Source organism: Zalophus californianus, chromosome 11 (assembly GCF_009762305.2).
Source record: "Zalophus californianus isolate mZalCal1 chromosome 11, mZalCal1.pri.v2, whole genome shotgun sequence".
NCBI lineage: Eukaryota > Metazoa > Chordata > Mammalia > Carnivora > Otariidae > Zalophus > Zalophus californianus.
The window spans coordinates 53,830,344-53,855,861 of NC_045605.1; the positions used below are offsets into that span (position 1 = coordinate 53,830,344).

Consider the following 25,518-nt stretch of genomic DNA (forward strand, 5'->3'; position numbering starts at 1 on the left):
AAGTGCGCTTGTTGTGATGAGCAATGGGTGATGTATGGAAGTGTTGAATCACTGTATTGTACACCTGAAACTAACATAACTGTATGTTAATTATACTGGAATTAATTTTTTAAAATTCTTTGTGTTTCAAAAAACAACAAAAACTGTTCAACAAAGAAACTTAAAAATTAAAACTGGGTATAATGGACCCTAGCAATAAACTGAGGGTGAAATTAATTATGAAATCGTCCAAACATTGGATTACTGTACAGCCATTAAAACTGATGATAAAGCTTTACAACATGTTACAAGAAAAACAGTGGTTATGAACCAGGAAGTAGAATGTGCCTCAAGGTTTTACTCTGTGTGTGTGTGTATGAAAGAGTCTGGAAAAATATACACCAGTGTTCAACTAATAAGCAATGGCTGTCTCTACTCATTTTTATTTTCTTCTTTAAACTTGTCTTTTATTCAGATTCAAAAACCTAGCTGTTCAAAAAATCAGCTATTTCCTTGAGGGTGGGCTGGGTAATCAGCTTGGGGTTCCAGCTGATTTTATTCTAATTTGATTAATTGTTTGCTTTGTGTTTGGTATGAGCAATCTTAAAATCATTCCCCTGGGTCATCTCATCAGTGCAGATGCTGAGCTCAGAAGCCATGAAACATTCATACTCAGGATGTACTCATCCTGTTAAGTGACTGTGGTAAGAATGTCAACATGTGAACCTGAGTTAGACCGAAATATCCTTTATAACTGAGTGTGAAACTGTCTTCCCATCCCATATCACTTTCTTATTCTTCATCCACTTGATGCTTATCTGAACTTTGTTAATTTATACTCATTTGATTTTTGAGAGTTTTTTTGCCTATGGCTATTTTATTTGTGCTGTGCATTTTCACACACCTCTGTGTTTCTAATGCCCCTCCCTGTAGCATTAGATTGCTTTTCCATATCTCATTCCTCCAGGGCTCAACTAAAAGAGGGCTTTCTTCTTGACTTCTTTCTTATTTTTCTCAGTAGAAATTATTTTTCTCTTTTTCTCCTTACAGTACTCACCTATCTCATGTCATAAAGAAAAAAATTCCTCTTATTTTTAATGTTTATCCAGTTCGTAGTTCTTCTCACGTCTATCTCGTAGATTATAAACGTCCTAAATATCTGCATCTACTAAAAATAGTAGACATTCTGTAAGTATTGTTCAACTGAATTTGTAAAGCACAAATTCTCATTCTTCTAAACTACTGTGTATAGTTTCTACTATAGAATTAATCCTACAACAGAGTTAAATATGTTAATCACTTTTTTTACTCTATTTCATGGGGAAGCTATCACCGTGAAACTTTGAGATCTTTATTTGCTAAATGTGTATGAATAATGATGGTTCTTTATGCTATTATTCTCTTGATAGTGGGACCTTAAAACAAAGAGATTTCTTCTTTTCATGTATTATGTATGTTAAAAATTAACTATTTTGATGGAAATATGAATTAGCAGACTATTGGTATAAAAGACTCAGGAATTTCGTTATCACCTTACCTGTTTTCTCACTTGAACAGTATAGCTAGGGAATGAACATTTCAGGTAAATTAAGCAGCAAGTGGAGAGGGTTTAGTAGGAATATTTAGTTTGTTTGGGACAATACAGAGAATGTGAATATTTGGATTAACCAGGGGTTGGGTGTTGCCAAGTTCGATTGATGGAAATAGATAGGTACCGAAGGTCATAATAGATCAAGGAGTGAGGAAATAGGGGTAGTAGGTGATGATAGAAAAAAATGTTGGACTTAAAGAATTGGAGGTCTTAATGAAGAATTGTGGGTGTGGAAGTACAAGGGTTAAAACCCAAACAAATTCGACGTCAAAGAATGGTGGTGTGAAATTCCTATCTCCGATGTGGAATCTCTGCTCAGCTCCCACCTGTGAAGTGCCAGTTGTCTTCTACAGTGGTTGCTGTATGAACAGCTCAACATGCTCAAACGAAATTCATCATCATTCTCTCAATCTGTTTTTTCCTTCTGAATTCCTTGTGTCGAGAAATGGCACTACCATCTTTCCAGTTTGTCAAAGCAGCTATGTGAATACCATCCCCAAGTTTCCTTTTTCCACACTCATTTCATCTTTCACTCATTTGCGTCTACTTCCCTTTGCTTCAGCTATCCTAAACTGTGTGTAAATTTCTGATAACATACAGGTGTTTCTTTGTGGATGAAGAATATCCTTTCCCCATGTGTTTGTCTAGCTAATTCCTGTCCATCCACCTAAACTCAGCTTAAGGGGCGCCTGGGTGGCTCAGTCGGTTAAGTGTCTGCCTTTGGCTCAGGTTATAATCCCAGAGTCCTGGGATCGAGCCCTGCATCAGGCTTCTTATTTAGCCGGAAGCCTGTTTCTCCCTCTGTCTCCTGTTCCCCGTGCTTATGTGCACGCTTGCGCGCTCTCTCTCTCTCTCTGACAAATAAATAAAATCTTTTAAAATAAAATAAAAAATAAATAAACTCAGCTTAAAAGTGATCTCACCCAGAATCCCCACTCCCACCCCTACATCCTGCTTATTTAAATGCCCTTCTTGGGACGCCTGGGTGGCTCAGTTGTTAAGAGTCTGCCTTCGGCTCTGGTTATGATCCCAGGGTCCTGGGATCGAGCCCCGCATCCAGCTCCCTGCTCAGCTGGAAGCCTGCTTCTCCCTCTCCTACTCCCCCTGCTTGTGATCCTGCTCTCGCTATCTCTCTCTCTGAGATAATAATATATATTATTATCTGTCAAATAAATATATTTTTTTAAATCTTTAAAAAAAATAATAAATGGCCTTCTTCTGTATGCCCATGTTGCTTTATTCTTTCTGTTTTATAACACTGGAATCACTGTTTTTTCTCTATAGCTTAGCCTTTGAGCTTTTGGATTTAGGGACTTTAATAACTTTATTATTACAGAATAAAGACTTAAATACCTGTTGGAAAGGATTTCTATCAATTATATTTATATAAAGAATTGAAATTGTCTGCTTATGCTTATCTTCCCATTAGCCGACAAATTCCTCCAACTGTATCTTGTTCCTCTTTGTCTTCATAGTTTCTATTACTACCATTTGCCTGATTCAGAGCTCAAAAATCAATCTCAATTTGATTGAACATTTGTTGAGAGTCAACTGTGTGCCAAACACTAGGTTAGGTGCTGGGATGCAAAGATGAACAAGACAGATATGATCCCAATCTTCATGACCCCATACAATCTAATGAACAAGATAAGCATTAAATAAGAAATTCAGTGTAGTAGCTGTTACACAAAAGACTGTCCTGAGGCAAGAACAGCATATGGCAAGGGAATTTCAACCTTGTCTAAGTTGAATTGAATTTAGAAGTAACCTTATCAGTAGAATGATTACATGAGAGTGCATTTTAAAATGTCATTTATATTTAATGACCACTGCCTGTTATATTTAGTTTGGATTCTATTGCTTTTCTGTTCTTGGGACAACAGAAATCTAGTTAATACAACTTTTCCCTCCAATTGTAGAGCATTTTATGATGTACAGTCTTTTCGTTACCCCAGTACATGTTATCTGTATTTGGTTGTGGAATGTCTTTTGGTACTTTTATGTCATGTTTGATACATTATCCTTGAATGAATTATATTTAGCCAAATCATGAAAAGCTAGCAAACAATCTAGCTTTTCTGTCCTGTTCCTTTATCTACTTCCAAATACTTGGAGTCTTTTATTAAACTTTATATGAAAACGTTGTGATTTTGTATCCTATCTGACTTTAGGGCAACAGCCAGAATAAGAGGGATGTAGACATCATGGTCTAAAGAAATGGTTGAAGAAACTGAATAGGTTTAACATAGGAAAGACAAAGGGGAGACATGCTTTGAAATTTTCTCAGATCTATTTGTTGGGCTTTGGTGAGAGCCCTGGATGCAGATGAGTAAGTGATTTTTTTAAATTTTTTATTGTTATGTTAATCACCATATATTACATCATTTGTTTTGGTGTAGTGTTCCATGATTCATTGTTTGTTCATAACACCCAGTGCTCCATGCAGAATGTGCCCTCTTTAATACCCATCACCAGCTAACCCATCCCCCTACCCTCCTCCCCTCTAGAAACCTCAGTTTGTTTTTCAGAGTCCATCATCTCTCCTGGTTCGTCTCCCCCTCTGACTTACTCCCCTTCATTCTTCCTCTCCTGCTATCTTCTTCTTTTTCTTTTTTCTTAAAATATGTTGCGTTATTTGTTTTGGAAGTACAGATCTGTGATTCAACAGTCTTACACAATTCACAGCGCTCACCGTAGCACATACCCTCCCCAATGTCTATCACCCAGCCACCCCATCCCTCCCACCCCCGACCACTCCAGCAACCCTCAGTTTGTTCCTGAGATTAAGAATTCCTCATATCAGTGAGGTCATATGATACATGTCTTTCTCTTATTGACTTATTTCACTAAGCATAACACCCTCCAGTTCCATCCACGTCGTTGCAAATGGCAAGATCTCATTCCTTTTGATGGCTGCATAATATTCCACTGTGTATATATACCACATCTTCTTTATCCATTCATCTGTCGATGGACATCTTGGCTCTTTCCACAGTTTGGCTATTGTGGACATTGCTGCTATAAACATGGGGGTGCACGTACCCCTTCGGGTCCCTACATTTGTATCTTTGGGGTAAATACCCAGTAGTGCAATTGCTGGATCGAATGGTAGCTCTAATTTCAGCTGTTTGAGGAACCTCCATACTGTTGAGTAAGTGATTTTTTAAAGAACAACTTTACTGAGATAGAACTCACCATAAAATTCACCCTTTAAAATGTACAATTTAGTAGTTTTTAACTATATTCACAAAATTGTGCAACTGTAATTAGGGCCCAAGGGTTCAAGAGCCCCTGGCTCTGGGGGTCCCAAAGAGACCTGGTTTGGCCACTTGCTGCTGGCAAAACCCAAAGGCAGAAAGACAGGTGGTGAAACAAGAAAGGAATTTATTTCAGTGAGGCCAGCCCCTGGAAGATAGTGGACTACTATCCCAAAGACTGTCTCCAAAGTGCTGAAAATACTTTCAGGTTTATAATAAGGAAGATGCGGGACAGAGATCCATGAGTGTGTGCCCGTGGGCAGTAAAGGTCAGGTCAGTCATTGTCTTAGGGGTGACTCATGTGAGGACTTGCTGATTTCAGGGCAGTCAGTGCTCAAGGGGGTAGTTTTGTTTCCCATTCCGGGATGCTTTGTCCACCGGGTCTTTTGCCCAAGTGAAAAGATAAGCTTCATTAGTTAGAAAATACAGTCTGAAGTCAAAATGGTGACAGTTTAAGGCATAGCTGGGTCCTGTTTCACAACCATCACCACTATCTAATTTTATATTTTCATTGCTTCAGAAAGAATTCCCTTACACATGAGTAATCACCTCCCGTTCCCCACAGCTCCTGGCAACCACTACCGAATCAAAAACAAGGGGAGTGCGGCCCAGCAGTCTGTGTCATGACAAACCTACCAGGTAGTGATGCTGCTGAGGACTACTGCCCTAGAGAACAACTCTCTGTTCCCTGTTTGGTGGGGACATCTGGCCTCCAGTCATTCTGGGGGAAGTTGGAGAGAGCTGACAGTTCCATATGCAAAATCTATCAATGAATCTCCGTTTTCTCCATCTCCAGCCTCACCATGGTTCTGTGTGCAGGTCACCTCCTTTCTGCTACAGCATGCTTACTCTGTATTCTAGATAATGGTTTCCATGCTTTGATACATCAATCGTCACTCAACCACTGTTTTCTGTCCTCCAAAGATTGGTTGAGATCTCTTGTCCACTGAGGGTCCCCTTCTTCTTTCTTCCTTTTAACTTACCTTAAGATTGTCTCAGGAAGGAGTGAATGTAAATATCTGTGCTTTTTTAAAAAAAGATCTAATTGTCTTTATTAAATGATTCATGAATTGGGCATTACCCCATCTAGCAAGTAAAGGGGGGGGCTTTGTAAATATCTGTGTTTAATTCACTATTTGAACTTAATTTTTACTAGCTTGAGTGGTAATAGTTTTCTCTTCTCCTAGTTAGGCTGTGCATTATTTGCATGACGAGTTAGTGTCTTTGTCTAATGCATTAACTCTGCGGTATCTGCAATCACCTTGCAGGTCTAAACATGGGATTCTCTATTTCTAGTCTTGCTTTCCTTTGTGACGGCAGTTACTAATTTCCCTTTACTCAAGTGTATGAGAGAATAGCCCCATTCTTCTATTATCTCACTCAGGTCTGGCTGAGCAGAGTATCTAAAGGATTGAATGCCTTTGAAATAAGCAAGTTTGGTGTATAAGTTAAAAAAAAAATTACCAGTCAATCCTTTGAGGAATGATACAAATAAAACTCATTTTGCATAAAATGCAATGCCTGTGGGCATTGTCTAAAAGCAAATGCAGGTTACTATAGTGAGACACCAATTAATCCTTAGTCATTTGACCATTATGGACAGTAATTGGAGCTATAAAAAGCAAAACTGATATTGTTACTTCTTACAATTACTGTGTAATCTTGTCCAAATTCTATTTTGCTCTGGTGGGTTTAATTACTTTTTTAGGAAAGGGAAAACAAAAAATCTGTGTTTGTTACATGTTTGCAGAATTTAGATTATGTTGAGAACAGAGAAAATTTGTCATTTTGACTTTTTTCCCCAGCTTGTTTTCTTCTACCTAAAAATAACTGTGGGTACTCATTTATTCAGCAATAATTTTAGTGTTCACCCAAATGGTATGTAACTGTTGGACACCAAGGAGGATGTTCAAAATATGGGACAGACTTGTTGATTGACACATAGAGGGTTTCCAGTGCTGTTAGATAGTGAAGTAGCTACTGAGATAATGTTATCCCTACCAGAACGTGCTGAATTTACTCCAAGTAAACAGTCATACAGTTAGATTGCAATCAGAATTCTCCTTCTATACGTACTAGTTTTATAGGTTTAATATCTGAGCCTCTACTTCTGACTATAAAGATGAATGAAAATGGCCACCTTGCCAAACCAATGTGAGAATTAGATGCTATGTAAAGCCCAGCATTTATCACAGTTTGACACTGAAATGGTAAGTGCTGTGGTGATGGTCGTCATGACATCTGGAGAGCCCAGGGTGATTATAAAGAAAGAAGCCAGGGTGTTGTAACCCGGAAGAATAGCTGGCAGCCAGTAATCCAGTTGTTTTACAAGAGTAGCAGCCCTGGAGTTGACACAAAGCGGAGGATTGAGACAAATAGTGAGTCTGTCAGAATTCAGATCTCACAAGACAGGTCAGAAGGTTAAACTAAACCAGTACCTGTGAGAATTTGAAGACCAAATCAGAAGTAAACTCTGAGAGCAGATGAGGTCATAATCTACCTTAAGAGCTGTGGCCAGTTATGTTGACAGTGATCTATCACTGTGTTCTAGGTTCTTTTGTTCTTCAAAGTAGATCATTGCTGTGCCCCTTCTATGTTTCCAGTTGCATGACACTTCACCCTTTATAGTTTAATTGGGGTGTGATTATAATTTAAGTAATTAGGTAACAGGACAATTGAGTAATTAGGCCAATGCATGAATAAGTTCTTTTTGTTATTGTTGTGTCTCAACTTTGTTAAATATCCTTTATATACAAAAAACCACCCATTTTAAATGTACAGTTGAATAAATTTTGACAAATTTATAAAACCTTATAACCTCTACTCTAATAAAAATAAAAAAATACTTCTCTCCAAAAAAAAAAGTCCCCTTATATCTCTTTGCAGTCTCTGTGCCTGGCCCCAGGTCGTAAACAACCATTGATCTACTTTCTGTAGTCACAGATTAGAATTTCCTTTTCTAGAATTTCATATAAATGGTTTTTATATAATACTTTATTTAGGTTTATGTAAGTGGTATCATACAGTATTTACTCGTTTGTATCTGACTTCTTTCACTCAACATAATGCTCTTGAAATTCATCCAGTTGGTTTGTTCCTTTTTATTGCTGAATATTATTCCATTGCATGGGTATACAATTTTGTAATTCATTTATCTTTTTTATTTCATATTTTTTAAAGATTTATTTATTTCATTTTATTTTTATTTTTTAATTCAATTAATTAACATATAATGTAGCATTGGTTTCAGAGGTAGAGGTCAGTGATTCATCAGTCTTATGTAATACCCAGTGCTCATTACATCGCGTGACTGCCTTAATGTCCCTCACCCAGTTACCCCATCCCTCCACCCTCCTCCCCTCCACCAACTCTCAGTTTGTTTTCTATGATTAAGACCCCCTTTGGTTTGTCTCCCTCTCTGATTTCATCTTGTTTTATTTTTCCCTCTCTTCCCCTATGATCCTCTGTTTTGTTTCTTAAATTCCACATATCAGTGAGATCATATGATAATTGTCTTTCTCTGATTGGCTTATTTCACTTAGCATAATACCCTCTGGTCCCATCCTCATCATTGCAGATGGTAAGATTTCCATTTTTTGATGGTAGAGTAGTATTCTATTGTGTATATATACCACATCTTCTTTATCCATTCATCTGTCAATGGACATCTGGACTCTTTCCATAGTTTCGCTATTGTGGACGTTGCTGCTATAAACATTGGGGTGCAAGTGCCCCTTTGGATCACGACATTTATATCTTTGGGGTAAATACTCAGTAGTGAAATTGCTGAGTTGTAGGGTAGCTCTATTTTCAACTTTTTGAGTAACCTCCATGCTGTTTTCTAGAGTGGCTGCAACAGCTTGCATTCCCACCCGCAGTGTAGGAGGGTTCCCCTTCCTCCACATACTCGCCAACATCTATCATTTCCTGACTTGTTAATTTTAACCATTCTGACAGGTGTGAAGTGGTATCTCATTGTGGTTTTGATTTGTATTTCCTTGATGCCGAGTGATGTTGAGCATTTCTTCATGTGTCTGTCGGCCATTTGCATGTCTTCTTTGGAGAAATGTCTGTTCATGTCTTGTGCCCATTTTTTGATTGGATTATTTGTTCTTTGGGTGTTGAGTTTGATAAGTTCTTTTTTTTTTTAAGATTTTATTTATTTGACAGAGAGAGAGAACAAGCAGGGGGAGCAGCAGAGGGAGAGGGAAAAGCAGACTCCCTGCTGAGCAGGGAGCCCAACTCAGGGCTCAATCCCAGGACCCTGGGTTCATGACCTGAGCCAAAGGCAGACGCTTAACTGAATGAGCCACCCAGGTGCCCTAGAGTTTGATAAGTTCTTCATAGATTTTGGATACTAACACTTTATCTAATAAGACATTTGCAAATATCTTCTCCCATTCTGTCGGTTGTCTTTTGGTTTTGTCGACTATTTCCTTTGCTGTGCAAAAGCTTTTTATCTTGATGAAGTCCCAGTAGTTCATTTTTGCCCTTGCTTCCCTTGCCTTTGGTGATGATTCCAGGAAGAAGTTGCTGCAGCTGAGGTCAAAGAGGTTGCTGCCTGTGTTCTTCTCAAGGATTTTGATGGACTCCTGTCTCACATTTAGGTCTTTCATCCATTTTGAGTTTATTTTTGTGTGTGGTGGAAGAAAGTGGCCCAGTTTCATTCTTCTGCATGTGGCTGTCCAGTTTTCCCAACACCATTTGTTGAAGAAACTGTCTTGTTCCATTGGATATTCTTTTCTCCTTTGTCAAAGAGTAGTTGACCATAAAGTTGAGGGAATTCATTTATCTTTTGACGGGCATTTGGGTTGTTTCCAGTTTGGAGCTGTTATAAATGAAGCTTTATGAAAATTTATGCACAAGTCTTTGTGTGCACATGTTTTCATTTCCTTTGGGTAAATACCTAGGAATTGCTGGGTTGTATAGTAAATGTATGATTAACTTTATAAGAAACTGCCAAACAGTTTTTCAGAGTACTTGTACTATTTTGTATGCCCACCAACAAAGGATGAGAGTTTTGTTTGTTCCCCATATTTGATAAAAATTGGTGTCGTCAGTATTTTTTTAGTCATTCTAGTAAGTATATATGTCTCATTACAGTTTTAATTTGTATTTTTGTCATGACTAATACTGTTGAACTTTCTTTTCTCATGTGCTTATTGGCCATTCAAATAGCTTCTTTTGTGAACTATCTTTTTAGTTCTTTTGCCTGTTTTTGTTAGGTTGTTTGTCTTTTTATTATTTAGTTATAACAGTTATATGCTCTGGATACTAGACCTTTATCTGATGTATTGTAGATACTTTCTCCCAGCATGCCTTGCTTTTTACAGTTCCTGTTGAAGACCAGAGTTTTTAATTTTGTTGGTGAATACTTTATCACTTTTTTCTTATATAATTCATGATTTTTATGTCTTATTCAAAAGATTACAAAGATTTTCTCCTATTTTTTTCCCTAGGAATTTTGTCATTGTAGCTTGTACATTTGGTCTGTGATCTCCCCTACTAGTCTATATAAGCTCCTTGAAGGCAAAAGGCTGTGCCTGATTTATGTCTGTATTTTCCAGGGTGCCTGGGTGGCTCAGTCAGTTAGGCATCTGCCTTCGGCTCAGGTCATGATCCCAGGGTCCTGGGGTTGAGTCCCGCATTAGGCTCCCTGCTCAGCGGGGAGCCTGCTTCTCCCTCTGCCTGCTACTCCCCCTGCTTGTTCTCTCTCTCTGACAAATAAATAAAATCTTAAAAAAAAAAAATCTGTGTTTTCCATAGTGGTAGTTGTCTAATAAAAGTTTAATGAAGAAATAAATGAATATGATTTCATGATACATAATGCCAATTGTAAGATAAGAACAGATAGCTAGGCCCAAAGCTTCTGTATCTGTTTCTTCTTGGCTGCTCTGACCTGTGGGCCTGAATTACTTCTGTGCTTTTGACTTATTTCACCAATCTATTCTAGTTAAAAGAAAAAAAATTCCATCAGAAAATGCATTAATAAACTTGAAACAATATTGTATTGGACCTTGTTAGATATTTTAAAGTAACTTTATTAAATGAAAGTAAAATTTCAGGGGCACCTGGGTGGCTCAGTTATTGAACATCTACCTTCGGCTCAGGTTATGATCCCAGGGTCCTGGGATCAAGTCCCTCATCGGGCTCCCTGCTCAGCGGGAAGCCTGCTTCTCCCTCTCCCACTCCCCCTGCTTGTGTTCCCTCCCTCGCTGTCTCTCTGTCAAATAAATAAGTAAAATCTTAAAAAAAAAAAAAGTAAATTTCATTTTACCTTCCCATGTTGTTGGTATGAATTTCTCTTTGTATGAATTTAGAAAATCTAGTGTTAATAAAAAAAAATTTGGGGGGCGCCTGGGTCGCTCAGTTGGTTCAACGTCTGCCTTTGACTCAGGTCATGATCCCAGGGTCCTGGGATTGAGCCCCGCATTGGGCTCCCTGCTCAGCAGGGAGCCTGCTTCTCCCTCTCCCTCTGCCGCTCCCCCTGCTTGTGCTCTCTCTCTCTTCTGTCAAATAAATAAAATCTTGAAAAAACAATTTTTTAAATCACCTGTAAACTATGTACATTAATTCTAGAAACCACTGAAACACTTCTGTATATTTTACTTTAGTAAGACAGATTTGCTTCTTTTTTACAAAATAAAAGGAAACTTCATTTTTGCTCCTTTAGAACTTGGTAAAAGAAACTCAAGCAGCCATGGTTTTTGCTTCTCTCTCACAGTAGAAATTAGTAACAAATAAGCTCAGTCACATATGTTGGTTGATAATCATACTATTTTTCTCTTATGTCAATCCCCACTTTATCTCCTGTGATATACCCCTACCCTGAGAAAATAAAACCCATGTTTTGCCACTTGAAACAGGTGCTTAGGACAGATAAACATACGTGTCATACAAATCTCTACAACTTGGAGAATATGCAGAACCTGAACCAGCTGTATTTCACATTTAAGAGGCAGATTTAATGTGTGAATTATGATGGAGGTTGGGAGATAAAAATAAAAACCTAAATGTTTTTGTTTGTGAAACATCTTTTAGTGACTTTTATGTAGTTTCTTCAACTGGGTAATTACTCTGTGCTTTCCTCATCATTCTACTTCAGGACAGTATAGTGTAAGGTTCAATGAGAACATTTGAACTCTAGGCAGACAGTACTTTAGGGACTACTGTACAAAGAACTATCTCAGAATTTACAAGCATGCCCTTTATAGCCAAAATATGTGTTTAATTTGACAATTCTGGTGTTTCACTTATAGCTCTTGAGAGTTGGTGTGACATGGGAATTTGAAGATAACTGCTCAAATTAGTTCAATCCAAAGTCTCTCTACATTTTCTGTAGATCACACCATAATTCATATCATTAAAACTATTTGTTGTTAGTATTTTTACAGCAATCAGTCTTTCTTCCTGGCATTTAGCAACATACTTTTAAGTGAAACCAAATCAAAAAAGGGAAGAACTATCCATTGCATCATATATGTTTTTAATGTTCCTTCTTAGGGAGCCGTTATCATTGGAGAATAGTTGGTTCATCCTCATCTTTAGAAGATGAATAAGATGGCTAATAATATGCCCACAGGATGATTCAATAAGCCTATCAAAGCCTGATTCTCATAGTTAGGCATGCACATAGATGGAAAGTTAACAAAAGCTAGAAACATTGATTACTGAATAAGTCTTAGGTTGTGTGTCAGTGCCTTTCAGAAAGCCATTTTATCAGAAGAAGGGAGCTATGCCTGCAAACACAAAGAAGTAGGACATTAGTTTTATAAAGCAACAGATATGAGATGGGAGGAGAGCCACAGGGACCTGACATGGCAGATCGGTAGCCATGGGAAACATAAAATATGTATGACTAGGCACTGGGACAAATTCAGGAAGCTGTACCCAGAATTCTGTCCTCCATTGATCTCTTCCCTCATGTTGCATTGTCTGAGCACACATTTTTTACAGTTGATTATTTTCTGTAGATACTGGGATTTCAACAGTCTACTTTGGTACTGGACAGCAGGACTTAGTGCAGTGATGGAAGTGTTCTGTATCTGCACTGTCCAGTATGGTAGCCACTAGCTATATGTGGCTGTTGAGCACTTGACATGTGGCTAGCTTGAGGAACTGAATTTGTATTAATTTTATTTAATTTATATAGTGTAGATTTAAGTAGCCATATGTGACTAGTAGCCACCATATTGAACAGTGCAGATTTAATTGGCCTCTGTCCAGAGCGTAAAGCATTGAAGTCACCCATGTCATATGCTGTTAGGAGGTTTCTGTTGTCCTTAGCAAAGTAGTAATGCTGGGCAAATGTAGGTACTCAGGGTATATTAATGTTTGTTGAATTAAATTGAATGGATAGTCAGAAGGGAAGGGTAGGAAGCGTGAAGAACTGAGTGGTGTCCTGGTAAGGTGTTTTGGGCTGATGCCAATGCCTGACCTTTAGTTTTTGTCTAATTTTGTCATTTTACTTTTTATTGTGTTTCATTAGCTTGTCCATCCTATGTCTTTTTTGATGTCTAAATATTGCATAGACACAAAATTTTAAACATATATAGGTAAAGTATAAAAAATAGTGATACATTCACCACCCCCATCTTCTCAAAATGTTTCATTTCTTTACTCCCCTGTATGTACTTTCCCCTTCCCTCCCCATGAGAGCTAGCCTCAATTTTGTGTTTATAATTTTTTCTTTATAGTTTCATCACATATATTCACAAACAATTCATTTTTTAGTTTTACAAGTTTTTGAATTTCATATAAATGGAATCATCTATATGTATTCTTCCATGACTTCCTTTATTCATTTAACATTATATTGCCAGTAACATCCCCATTGTTACATTATATTCATGTTGCATAGTCCTCTCATTTTCACTATCATGGGTTATTCCTTTGTATGACTATGCCACAAATCATCTGTGTTATTACTGATGGGTATTTTTTCCTAATGTTTAGCTAGTGCATTACCATGCAGCTGTGAAATACATCACTTGGCACACACATGAAAGACTTACTGCAAGGTCCAAACAGGTATTTCTCTATTCTGTGTCTCCCTCCTCCTCTCCTTTCTTTTGTTCTCCTCTCCCCCTTCCCTCTTCCCTTCCCCTCCCTTCTTCCTCTTCTCAAATTCAGGGAAAATGAATGCAGAGAAGTAGAGTTTTTTGTGGGTTTTTTGCATTATTTCTGGTAAGCTAAGTGCTCCTTTAAAAGCATCTTGCCTCTGTCTCTAATCCTCCATGGTCCCTTTATGCTTTTGTGTTCATAGAACAAGTGCAGATTGGGAGTCAGTCAAATAGCCACTAGCTGTATGTGTTGAAAAGTATTAGAAATGTCTTATTCATTCATAGTCTATAACTCTTATGCAAATGGTACTTTTTGTGAAATAACACCTCTTACATCAATTATTTGTCCCTTCTACTTTGCATTATAATTGGAAATTAGAGGGTCTAGATCAGTGGTTCTCAACTCCAGCTGTCCATTAGAATGTCTGGGGAGCCTTTTAAAAAATATCGATGCATCATATTTCAGCTTAAGCCCCCAGAAAAACAGATTTAATTGGTTTGGGGGAGTGACTGGGCCTCACGATTGTTTTTGAAATACCGTAAGTTATTTTATGCAGCCAAGATTGAGAACCATTCTAGATCAGTTGTCCTCAAAGTGTTGTCCTTGGACCAGCAGCATCAGCATCACCTGGGAACTTCTGTAAACTCTCAGGCCTCCCCTAAGACTTACTGAAGCAGAAACTCAGTGTGGGATCCTACAAGCCGTATTTTAACAAGTCCCAGGTGAGTCTAATGCACACTCAGATTGTAGAACCACTGCTGTAAGTCCTTTAAGCATTAACAACAAAGGTTCCTTTTACTCCAGTCCAACATTGTAGAATCCACAGTGTTCCACAATAGCTCTAAAGACCTGAGAGTAGCTAAAGGAAGTGGGGAGATGGGAAGCATGCCACTAAAGAAGTCATTTTTGGTGAATGCCTGAGCAAAAGAGAGCTATAAAATATATCAGATATGTTATCATTTTTTGTAACCTAAAATGAACTGAAAAGGTGTCCTGATTGACCGCCAGTGCTTATAAATGAACATCCCCTTTCACCAAGAAGGGACTGTAGTTAGAGGAAAGCATAAGATCGAAAAGAGCAGCCATAAGTGGTAGAAGAGGCAGTCTCAGAGACTGCCCGGTGATGAAAGGTGAGTCAGGAACATCCTGATGGTCAAGAACAGGATGACGACATAGGATAATGTTTTGTAGGGTAGCAAGGATAAAATAAAACATGTGAAGTGCCTCATGGACAATTAGTTCCAATAAACTAAAAAATTTTATTGTGATAAAATACACATAACAAGAAGTTTGTGCAACCAACACCACTGCCTAGTTCCAGAACATTTTTATCACCCCAAAAGGAAACCCCATACCCACGAAGCAGTTACTCTTCATTCCCCTTCTCCCTAGCCCTTGACATTCACTCTTCTGATTTCTGTCTCTATATATTTGCCTCTTCTGGATATTTCATAGAAATGAAATCCTTCATTATGTGGCTTTTTGTGTCTGCCTTCTTTAATTTCAGCATAATGTTTTCAAGGTTTATCCATATTATGGGGGTATATCAGTAGTACTTCATTCTTCTTTCTGACTGAATAGTATTACATTGTGTGGATAGATCTCATTTGTTTTTCCATGAGTCTGTTAACATACATTTGAGTTTTTTCTACTTTTTGGCTATTACGAATAATGCTGCTGTGAACATTCAGGTACAAGGTTTTGTTTGAACATTATTTTCATTTCTTTGGGGTTTATACTCAGAGGTGGAATTGCTGGGTCATATGATAGTTCTAATATGTTTAACTTTTTGAGGGATCACCAAACCTTTCCACAGGAGCTGCAAGATTTTACATTCCCACCAGCAGTGTGTGAGGAGTTCCTCCACATCCTCACCAGAACAGCATTATTGTTCATTTAAAAATTTTAGTTATCAAGAGACTTTCTAAAAGGGATATTGATTATGGACTGTAAACATTTTTTAGAGTAGTGGTTCTTAATCAGGGGTTCACATAATAATTACCTATGGAACTTTTAAAAATACTCATGGCCAGTACCTTCCCTAGATTTTCTGAATGGAGGTCTCCAGAGGTAAAGTCCAGAAGTAATACTCCTCATGAAGAACCATTAGTGGTTCTCAAAGTTTGGCCTGGGAATCCCTGAGGCCCCCTGAGATCCTTTTAGGGGAGTCCTTTGAGATTAAAACTATTTTCATAATCATACTAAGACAGTACTTGCCTTTTTCATTCTCATTCTCATGAATGCACATTGAAGTTTTCTTTTTTTTTTTAAAGATTTTATTTATTTATTTGAGAGAGAGAGAACGAGAGATAGAGAGCACGAGAGGGAAGAGGGTCAGAGGGAGAAGCAGACTCCCTGCCGAGCAGGGAGCCCGATGTGGGACTCGATCCCGGGACTCCGGGATCATGACCTGGGCCGAAGGCAGTCACTTAACCAACTGAGCCACCCAGGCGCCCGCACATTGAAGTTTTCCAAAGTCTTCATGACATGTGATACCATAGCAGATTGAATGTACAAGCAGATATGAGAATCCAGCTGTCTTCTGTTAAGCCAGATATGAAAGAGATTTACAAAAAAGTAAAACAGTACTACTCTTACAAATTTTTATTAAAAAATTGTTCTTTATGACTTATAATGGGTTTATCATTGTCTTTAAGTTAATACAGTTTTTAAAATTTTCTCAGTTTTAATGGTACACACTGGTAGACATTACCTACATAAATGAAATCTCTTTGAAATCTTCAGTCATTGAAAGTATAAAGAGGTCTTGAGACCAGCAAAATGAGAAATGTAGACCTTTGGGAAAAAAGGAAACAAATAAAAACAGCTATTACCCATTTGTTGGACACTTACCATTTAGTTAATATTAGGTTAATCTTTTCACATATTTTGTTTCATTTTGTCTTTATAATAACTCCATGATGTATGTATATTTAACCCCATTTTCGCATGGAGAAATTTAGTCTCAAAGAACTTAACTTGGCTAGTTCATAAGTGGAGGAGCCAGGATTTCAATTTAAGTCTTTAGAATACATGTTCTTAATCATTACCATCACCTTAAAAAAGTAAGGGTCATCTGTACAGGAAATCTTTGTAGGCGTAAATAATACATAAATACCATGTGGTGCACATACTGGCCTGTTGTTCTCTTTAGTGGTCCTCAGTATAGGGACTATTAAATAAAAGAAATATAAGAAGGATAATCTAGGCATGAGTAGATGCAGTTAACAAAATGTTTACCTTTTTTGGAAAAGTGATTTTAGCGTCTTATTAAAACATGAGGATAAATATTCATTTAGAACAGTACACAAATTGTGGCCCTTTACAAAAATCTTAATTTCTGAGACCTCATATCCAGTCAGTCCTCTGAAGAGCCCATCATTGTAGGAATGATGAAGTGGAATAATTGTTTCAACTTCTTGGTATCCTCTCTTACAACAGCCAAAAAATCGGGTGCTGCTTTGTTTACATAGAATAAGACTTAGGGTAATTTTTTCATGTGATAATATTTCAGTTCGTCAAGAAATAAAATCTTTGCTAATTAGAGAAGTTCACCAGATCTAGTCCTTTTCAAAAATTTACTTGCTACCTACAGAGTAAAAACTAATTATGTGCAGTCACTTTTCAAAAAACTGATTCTGGGGGCGCCTGGGTGGCTCAGTTGTTAAGCATCTGCTTTCAGCTCAGGTCATGATCCCAGGGTCCTGGGATCAAGCCCCGAGTCGGGCTCCCTGCTCCTCGGGAAGCCTGCTTCTCCCTCTCCCATTCCCCCTGCTTGCGTTCCCTCTCTGCTGTCTCTCTCTCTGTCAAATAAATAAATAAAATTAAAAAAAATCAAAACTGATTCTGTTTCTCCTAGTACCTTCTGTGAAAAATTATTTCAGAGAATAGCAGAATTTTTTGCTTAGTAATTTATATTCTACTTGCTGTGTTCCTCTTCTTTCTCCTCTATCCTCACCTCCCATTCCAGTGCTTTTACAAAGATTCACTTTGGGGATCAGCATATTTTATAGAAAATGAGTTATTTGCTTATTTGACAAATAGTAATTGTCTAGTGTGTATTGGGCACTGAGTTAAGACCGAGGATACTATAATGAACCAAAACATAGATAAGGTCATGAAATCTACAGTCTAATGAAGTAGATAGACAGACATTAAACAAAGGATCACATTTTTTTTTTTTAATTTTAAAAAGTGCTGTGAACAGTAGTACATGGTGTTATTAAAAAGAGCCTAATGAGGGGCACCTGGGTGGCTCAGTCAGTTAAGCGGCTGCCTTCGGCTCAGGTCATGATCCCAGTGTCCTGGGATCGAGCCCTGCATCAGGCTCCTTGCTCAGCAGAGAGCCTGCTTCTCCCTCTCCCTCTGCCTGCCACTCCCCGTGCTTGTGCTCTCTCTCTCACTGTCTCTCTCTCTGTGTCAAATAAATAAATAATCTTTAAAAGAAAAAAAAAAGCCTAATGGGAGGACTGACCTAAGGTTAGAAGAAGACTGAAGCCAAAGTGGGGCTCGGGGAAGGAATGAGTTCCATTTGTGACAAGTGAAAGGATCAATCAAATACATGATACATGCTTCTGGAGCTTAGAGAAGAAATCTGGGCAGGAGATAGAAATGTGTGAATTGTGTGCCAGTAGTTAATTGAAATTGCTGGCTGAGGTGAGATCATTTAGGGAGAATGTATACAGTGAGAAAAGAAGAGAGCCTAGGGACTAAGTTTCGAGGAATTCTAGTCTTTACTGAACAGAATAGAATGTGTAAGGAGACAGAGATAGACATCAAATAAATAGGAGGAAAACTAGGAGAATTCAGTGTTAACTGTTTCAAGAGGAGAGAATCTTCCAAGGAGAATCAAATAAAATCCAGACTCTCCTTATTACCATGGCTTACAAGGAATGCCCTACATGATCCCTTCCCACCTCTTTGACCTCTTACCATTCATCTTGCTGCTGGCCTACTTTTGTTCTTTAAACATGTCAGGCTCGTTTCCTACATTAGGACCTATGTGCTTAGTGTTCCCTTTTCTGGAATGTCCTTCCCCCAATTCAGATTTCATCTCCTCAGGGAAGAGTAGCCAACCCTCTACCCTTTTAGCAGGATTGTTGTCAGGCTCTACTGATCTTTGAATCTCATTATATAGTTAAGATTATATTTTGTTTGGGCCTCAAACTCAGTTCCAGATCAAATATTTAGAACATGTTAAAGAAAATTATTTTTTAGAGATGGTTAGCAATGATGGTAGAGAATAATTTTTAGGTTTTAGAGTGCATCCTCCCTAAGGCATCTTGACATGAATTGTTGAAATGGTGAGAGCTATGTCTTATCCCCTTCCGCCAAGTGTATTGCAGGATGGTTAGAGGAATGGGGAAAACTGAAAAGGAGATGCCTGGAGTCCACTCTGTAGAAAGAATGAATGACAAATATGTAACAATATTGATAATCCAGTGGATTAAAAGCATTGGTAAAACATATGATTATTTTCTGAAAGATGGGAATACTATTAGACAAAGAAAGACTGTTTCAAAAACTAGTTTAAAGCTGTGAGTTCACTTTAGTTCAATGAATGTTTACTGAACTGACCACAGAGAAGTAATAGGAAGTTGGGAGTGCAGGCCTTAGGGAAAGTTGCTGATCGACCTTATGCTGAATAAGTTCTTCCCCAGCTGAAGAACAGTAATTCCTCTACTCTTTCGAAATATAAAGATTAGCTCTTGAATTTCAGGGCCAGAAAGAATAAATGGCCAAGCAATCAGTGACTATTTTATAATAATCCACTTGCCAATTTAGGGTTTCATAGAACTCCACAGAAGAAAGAAAATGACCTTTGTAGAACTTTGGGGGAGGGGAGTAACTTTATTTTTTATTTTTAAAGAGCCATTTTTGTAGTTAACTTGGTTGATGTGTATTAAATGTACTTTTGTTATCTTAAACATCTACTCCAAGCTCATGGACTTTCCTTATATAGTTTGCCTCTCTCCATAATCTGGCACGAGAATGCTTTTTAGTACTGAGTGTTTTCTTTTTCTGCTGGTCGCTTCTCACAGCAGTACTGGCCTTTCACCTGGTTTTGTGTCTTATTTTAGAAGTGGCCTTGTTCTCAGATCTTATTTTAAATGTTGGTTAGTCCAAGCCTTGCTGCAAATGGCTTTCCTGTCTGTGGAAGACAAAAAAGAAGTCAGCATAAATTAAAATGAGAACGATTTCACATGGACCTAGAAACAAAATTGTTGTAAAAGACAGTAGAGATTAATGCCAAGCTGCCCCAGTCTCCTACTCAGTAAGAATTTGAAGACCAAAAAGGCTAATGACTTGCTCAAGGTTATAAAATATTGATGAAGATTTATCATTCTCCTTATTTACATGAAGGCAATATACCCTAGTGAGCTATAATTTTAACACATAAAACAAGCTATTCATAAGGAAGGTAAGTATACCAAACTGTTTACCCTAACTATCTTTGAGAACCATGGGTGGTGCATTACAAAGTTTTCTTCCTAATTCTCCAGGTTTGTCAGTGTTCAGTTACAAACATCAGTATTTTCATATCATTATGAAGGCTGTCACATCTGGATTCGAATCTGGCCTCTGCCACTTCCTGGGCTGTGTCTCTGTGACTTTGGGGAAAGCTGCTCAACCTCTTTGACCTTCCATGTCCTAGCCTGAAAAATAGAAGAAACAATACATACTTTATTGAGTTAACTATAAAGGAGTTAACTTTGAGATTCTTCCAGCTAGTGCCTTGCCCCCAAGGAGCACTTCTAATGGAGCGACCATCACTGTTAACTACAGCTGCTGTCCCAGCTTTTATCACAGAACACTGGGCACTGGCATAGGACGTCCATTCTCAAATGATTTAAATATTCATCTGCTTAAAGACCAGATGCTGAATTAGGCAGTTTTTTTTAACATACCTTCCAGTTCATTTTATCTTTCTGTTAATTCAGAGAAAGCACCATGGCCATCAGTTTTTACTTACCCTTTTAGAATAATACTTAACTCTTGGATACCTCAATCAGAGCCCGATCCTTATTATAATTAAAATAAAAATCGCTGACCCTCTTTATTATTTTATATTAGAGAGCTTATCCTGCATTGCTAGGAAAAATTATTAACCATTGTTAAATTAAAAATCCCTATTGCTACTCATCTTTGAGCACTCTACATAGAATTGCCATGTGAGAAGCAGATGCCCTTGTGACTTGAATTTGTAATTCTTTTCAGAAACCACTATTTTCTCTGTAACTGGTATCTTAATATGAATAATATGTCTCTTTTGAACAGCAATCTAAGATCACTGCCCATTTCTTGAAAGTCTCCCTCAGAGCCCCCAAAGTAAATTTCACTTATGCCCCCTAGTTTCTGTTTTTGCCCAGGAAAATCTCAACAAAAATATCCTTTGTTGTTAGTGAACATCTGTATACATAATCTTTTGTGATGCAGTCCCAGAAAAAAATGTCATTTCATTTATGTAGAAATACTATTGCCAACCTACCTAGAGATTGCATAGTCCCAGATTAGGAACTTATAATTTTTTAATTTATTGTTTGGGACAGGCCTAGATTGTTTGACCTATTTTAGGTACTAAGTAACAGCCACAGTAAAAAATCTGAGTATTTTTTTGTATATTATTTGTAATGTTACTGTTTGTGAGGATGCTGTACTTTTCCAGTTTACAACTGAGGAAGCCTGTCATCATCATTAGTACTCATTCATTCAGCATGAGCACCTGTTTTATCTTAGGCACTGGAGATGTAAATATGAATAAAACATGATTCCTGCTCTGGAAAATTTCATAGTTTATTGGAGAAGGATACATATATAATTGCATTTCAAAGTGATATGTACTATATAATGAATATATGGACAAAATGTCATAGTCATGTAAAGGAGGGAACAGTAAATTTGGGGGTGTATGGTAAGGTTACAAAGAGAAAGTGGCATTTGGGCCAAGTCTTGAAGGAGAGATGGATTTGCCGTTTGGAGAAAGAGGAGCCAGAAATGGTCATTAGAGTCAGGGAACAGCCTAGCAAAGGCCTAAAGGCTTGCCCTGGCAAGCTATGTGAGGGGAGTGTCTTCAGCATAGCTAGAGAAAAGGCTTTATGAAGGAAAGTGAGTCAAAGTTAGGAGTTTGAATTTTATCATTTGAGCATTAGGAAAGCATTGAAAATTTTTGAATTATGGCTGATGTAATCAGGCTTGAGTTTGAAAGCTCATAATAGTTCAGGGTGGAGAAAGAAAGACAAGTGGCAGACACCAGGTAAAAAGTTGTAGTTCTCCAAGCAAGACACAGAAGTTTACACTAAGACCGTTTGTGTGTAGATTTAAAAAAAAAGAAAAAAAGGCAGGGGGTGTGTCTCTAGATTTGAGAGCATTTTTGTAGGTGTAAAAAATATGATTTTGTGATGGATATGATACGGGAAGTGTGGGCAGGGGGAGATCTGGTTTGGGTGATGGGCTAGAGTAACTGAAATTAATAGAACTGGGGAAAGTGAAAAAGGAAGGGAAGGATTGTTCCTTGTTCTGTTTTTCGTCTGTTTTGGGAGCAGGCAAGGGTTTTCATTTTGCATAAGATAGGGTCAGTGTTTTCAGGAACATTCTAGCAGACACGTCTGGATCTGAATCACAGCAGAGAGGTTACCATAGTAATATTTTTGAGTTCTTACTGTTTATTTTTCCATTAAAAACTAAGGTTCTCAGAGGTTAACTGATTGTGGTCTCAGGAAGGTGGCTGTAGAACCAAAACATAAATTCCTAAGCTTCTTACCAACTAGGCCTTAACTAAAATAGCCCTTTGGGGGAAAAAAAATCTCTTGATTTCCATTATAATTGTTTTACTGTTTCATTTCCCAGAGCATCTTTACTTAAAAATACAACAAAACAAAGCCCAACTGGTATATATATCCACAATCTTATTTTCTGCACTGTTTTCTGATCTTAATGTTTTTTGACTAATGCCAGTCAAATGAGGAGGTCTCGGGATAATAGCTGAGGAGTTCCAAACCTCTTGTTTGGTTATAACAAAACCTTAAAATTCAAAGATCAGATAGTCCTCAGGAAATACTCATTATTTCACATATGTTTGATCTGATCCCAGTTGTTGCTCTGATTACAAATGAGGGAAATGAGAAGTTTTGAAGAATGAATGTGTAGTGTCCACTTTTCTGCAGGAATTGAAAAGTAAAAATTTCCCCCACTATTGGGATTATTGAGCTAAGAGCTATTCTCTTGAACACCAGAGAATAAAGTAGACAGTTCTTCAAAATCCATCCTCACCCCCAAGTTTCAGGGGTCACAGTGTTCATTGAAACACTTGGGTGTTTGTGAAGGACTTGAGTAGACTTCAAAACAAGGCATTGTACACATCTGACACCCTTTTTTCACATATTTTAAAAAATAATTAGCATCCTTTATCCACGTGAAATTCTAGTTTTAACTGTTACTGTATAGATTCTCTGTGAAGCTCCTTGGGCTGTGGTGTTTTTCCATTACTTTGTTCTTGATGCTGTGAAATGTAGTTGCCTGTGTTTAAGACAGAGGCAATAGAGTGCACCCAGAAGTGGCTATAATTCTATATTTAGTAAGCCATAGGGTTTGCAAAGCATTTGCAGATTCCTTCGGGATAAAATGGTTTCTATAAATGTAACATTTTTAATGAAACTATTATTATCATCCATTAGAGAAATATAGCAGTTAAATGTGTGGGGTTTGTGGACAAGACAGAGGCACAAAACTTTTTTTTCTTAAGAGTACACTGAGTATTTTAAATACTTAAAAGTAATCATGTGAATCCTATTTTTATACCTTTAATCTTGAATTGCAGAGCTTTTACTCAAGTGTTTACCTTTGGTCCAACATTCCGAGCAGAGAATTCTCAGAGCCGGAGACACCTGGCAGAGTTTTACATGGTAGAAGCAGAGATTTCTTTTGTTGAGAGTCTTCAAGATCTCATGCAGGTAGGTACACAAGTTTTAAAACAGTTTCTAAATAACATATCTGTGACATTAAAATGCTTCTGTATACATTTTCACCTTGGACATCTGTGCATTATAGGTGTTAATGGAGTGAAGAAGATGGGGAACTACTTAATTTGATAAACATCTACTGAATCCCTTTAAAGTACAAGAGTCAGATTTAAGTTCATATCCCAGCTCTGCCATTAATTTTGTTTTGATGTTACCAAACCTTGGTGATCCTTAGCTTCCTCAACTATAAAATGAGAATAATAGTAACTATTTCATAGGGAGTAAATGCAATAATGGATGTATAATGTAAAGGATCTAGTATTGAGCTTAGCATATAGCAAGCTCAATAAATAATAGCTCTTGTTATTTGTTAGGCAAATAAATAAAACATCTTTATATTTAGAGAAACATCTACATAGCTGTTTTGGAAAGCATCTACAGGAACCATCAGAGCTCTGTTTTGGGGACAAGAGATAAGTCCAGAAAGATAGTCAAGAGTTAAGATCTTGAAAGAAAGACTTTGTAAATGCTATGCTAAGTAGTTCAGAAGGTGAAAGAGAGAGTTCTCAGTTGGGAAAGGCCATGGTCAATTATAGTTTAGAAACATCTCTCTAGTGATAATATTAAGAATGATTCAGAGGGGGATAAAAATGAGGGTGGGAGTCCTTTTAGGAGGCTGTGGCCATAGTCCAGTTAGAGCACATAAGCTCTGAAGTTGGATGGACCAGGAATTGATTTTTAGTTCCACCACTTGCTTTGTGATCTTAGACAAGGAAGTTAATTTTCTGAGCCTCAGTTTCCTCACCTGTAAAATGAGAATAATAGTTCCTACTTTATAGGGTAGTTCAGAGGATTACACAGATTATATGTATAAGTCACATAGAATAGTTCATGGCACTTTGCACCCAGAAATTATTGACTGTTATTATGAATTCTCTACCTATTACCATTAATATCTTAGTTTGGATTTGTAATCACAGGATGTTTAACAATTTTCGTCACCTCTCAACTTCTATTCATTTTGTATCTTTCTACTCTTATCCAGTAAATGACCCAATTCCACTTAAAACATAAATAGCACATATATTGTCAAAAAGAATGGACTTACTTTTTTTATTATCCTATCTTGGTTGGATTTCCTAGTAAACAAACTAAAGCAGAGATTTGGGGGGTGGGCGGTTATTGGGGAATGCTCTAGAGAACAACATCTGTAAGGAAAGGAAGAAAGCAGCATTGGGCAGAGGGATAAGTTGAACTACAATGCATGTAAAGAGGCCTTAGCCAAATCTTTGAGGAACTTTGGAGCAGGAATGGTCCTTCGTAGTTGTCGCATAGAAAGGCAAGGGGGTGGTGTACCTTTGTTCTTCCCCCATCAAGCAGTTACCTGACATGGGCTAGCCTTGAGAAGAGGCATACTCTTGGGTAGAATAGTACTCCTGGCCTGGCCAGTTCCTGAAGAGGGACTCAACTGGGAGCCATCAGTAATTAATATTCCCAGTGGATAAAGCTCTTGATCCTGAAGGGGTGTTTTGACCACACAGAGTATCCATTTATATACCACTTTAACATCTCCCACTGATTGTTGTGGACCATTGTCCCCCAGGGGACATTTTTGGTTGTCTCGAGGAAGTGGATGGAGGAGAGGGGAGAGTAGTTGCTACTGGCATCC

At 37.7% G+C, this 25,518-nt stretch overlaps 1 protein-coding gene across 3 annotated transcripts in view; it reads left to right on the forward strand.

Annotated features, from left to right (window-relative positions):
- The window catches only part of NARS2 (asparaginyl-tRNA synthetase 2, mitochondrial), a 127,400-nt gene that overhangs the window by 71,187 nt on the left and 30,695 nt on the right, over positions 1-25,518 (forward strand). For all 3 annotated transcript variants that reach the window (XM_027578683.1, XM_027578685.1, XM_027578684.2), the window contains one exon: positions 23,708-23,840. In XM_027578683.1, coding sequence (XP_027434484.1) covers positions 23,708-23,840 — 133 coding nt within the window. The remainder of the gene's footprint in view (positions 1-23,707; positions 23,841-25,518) is intronic.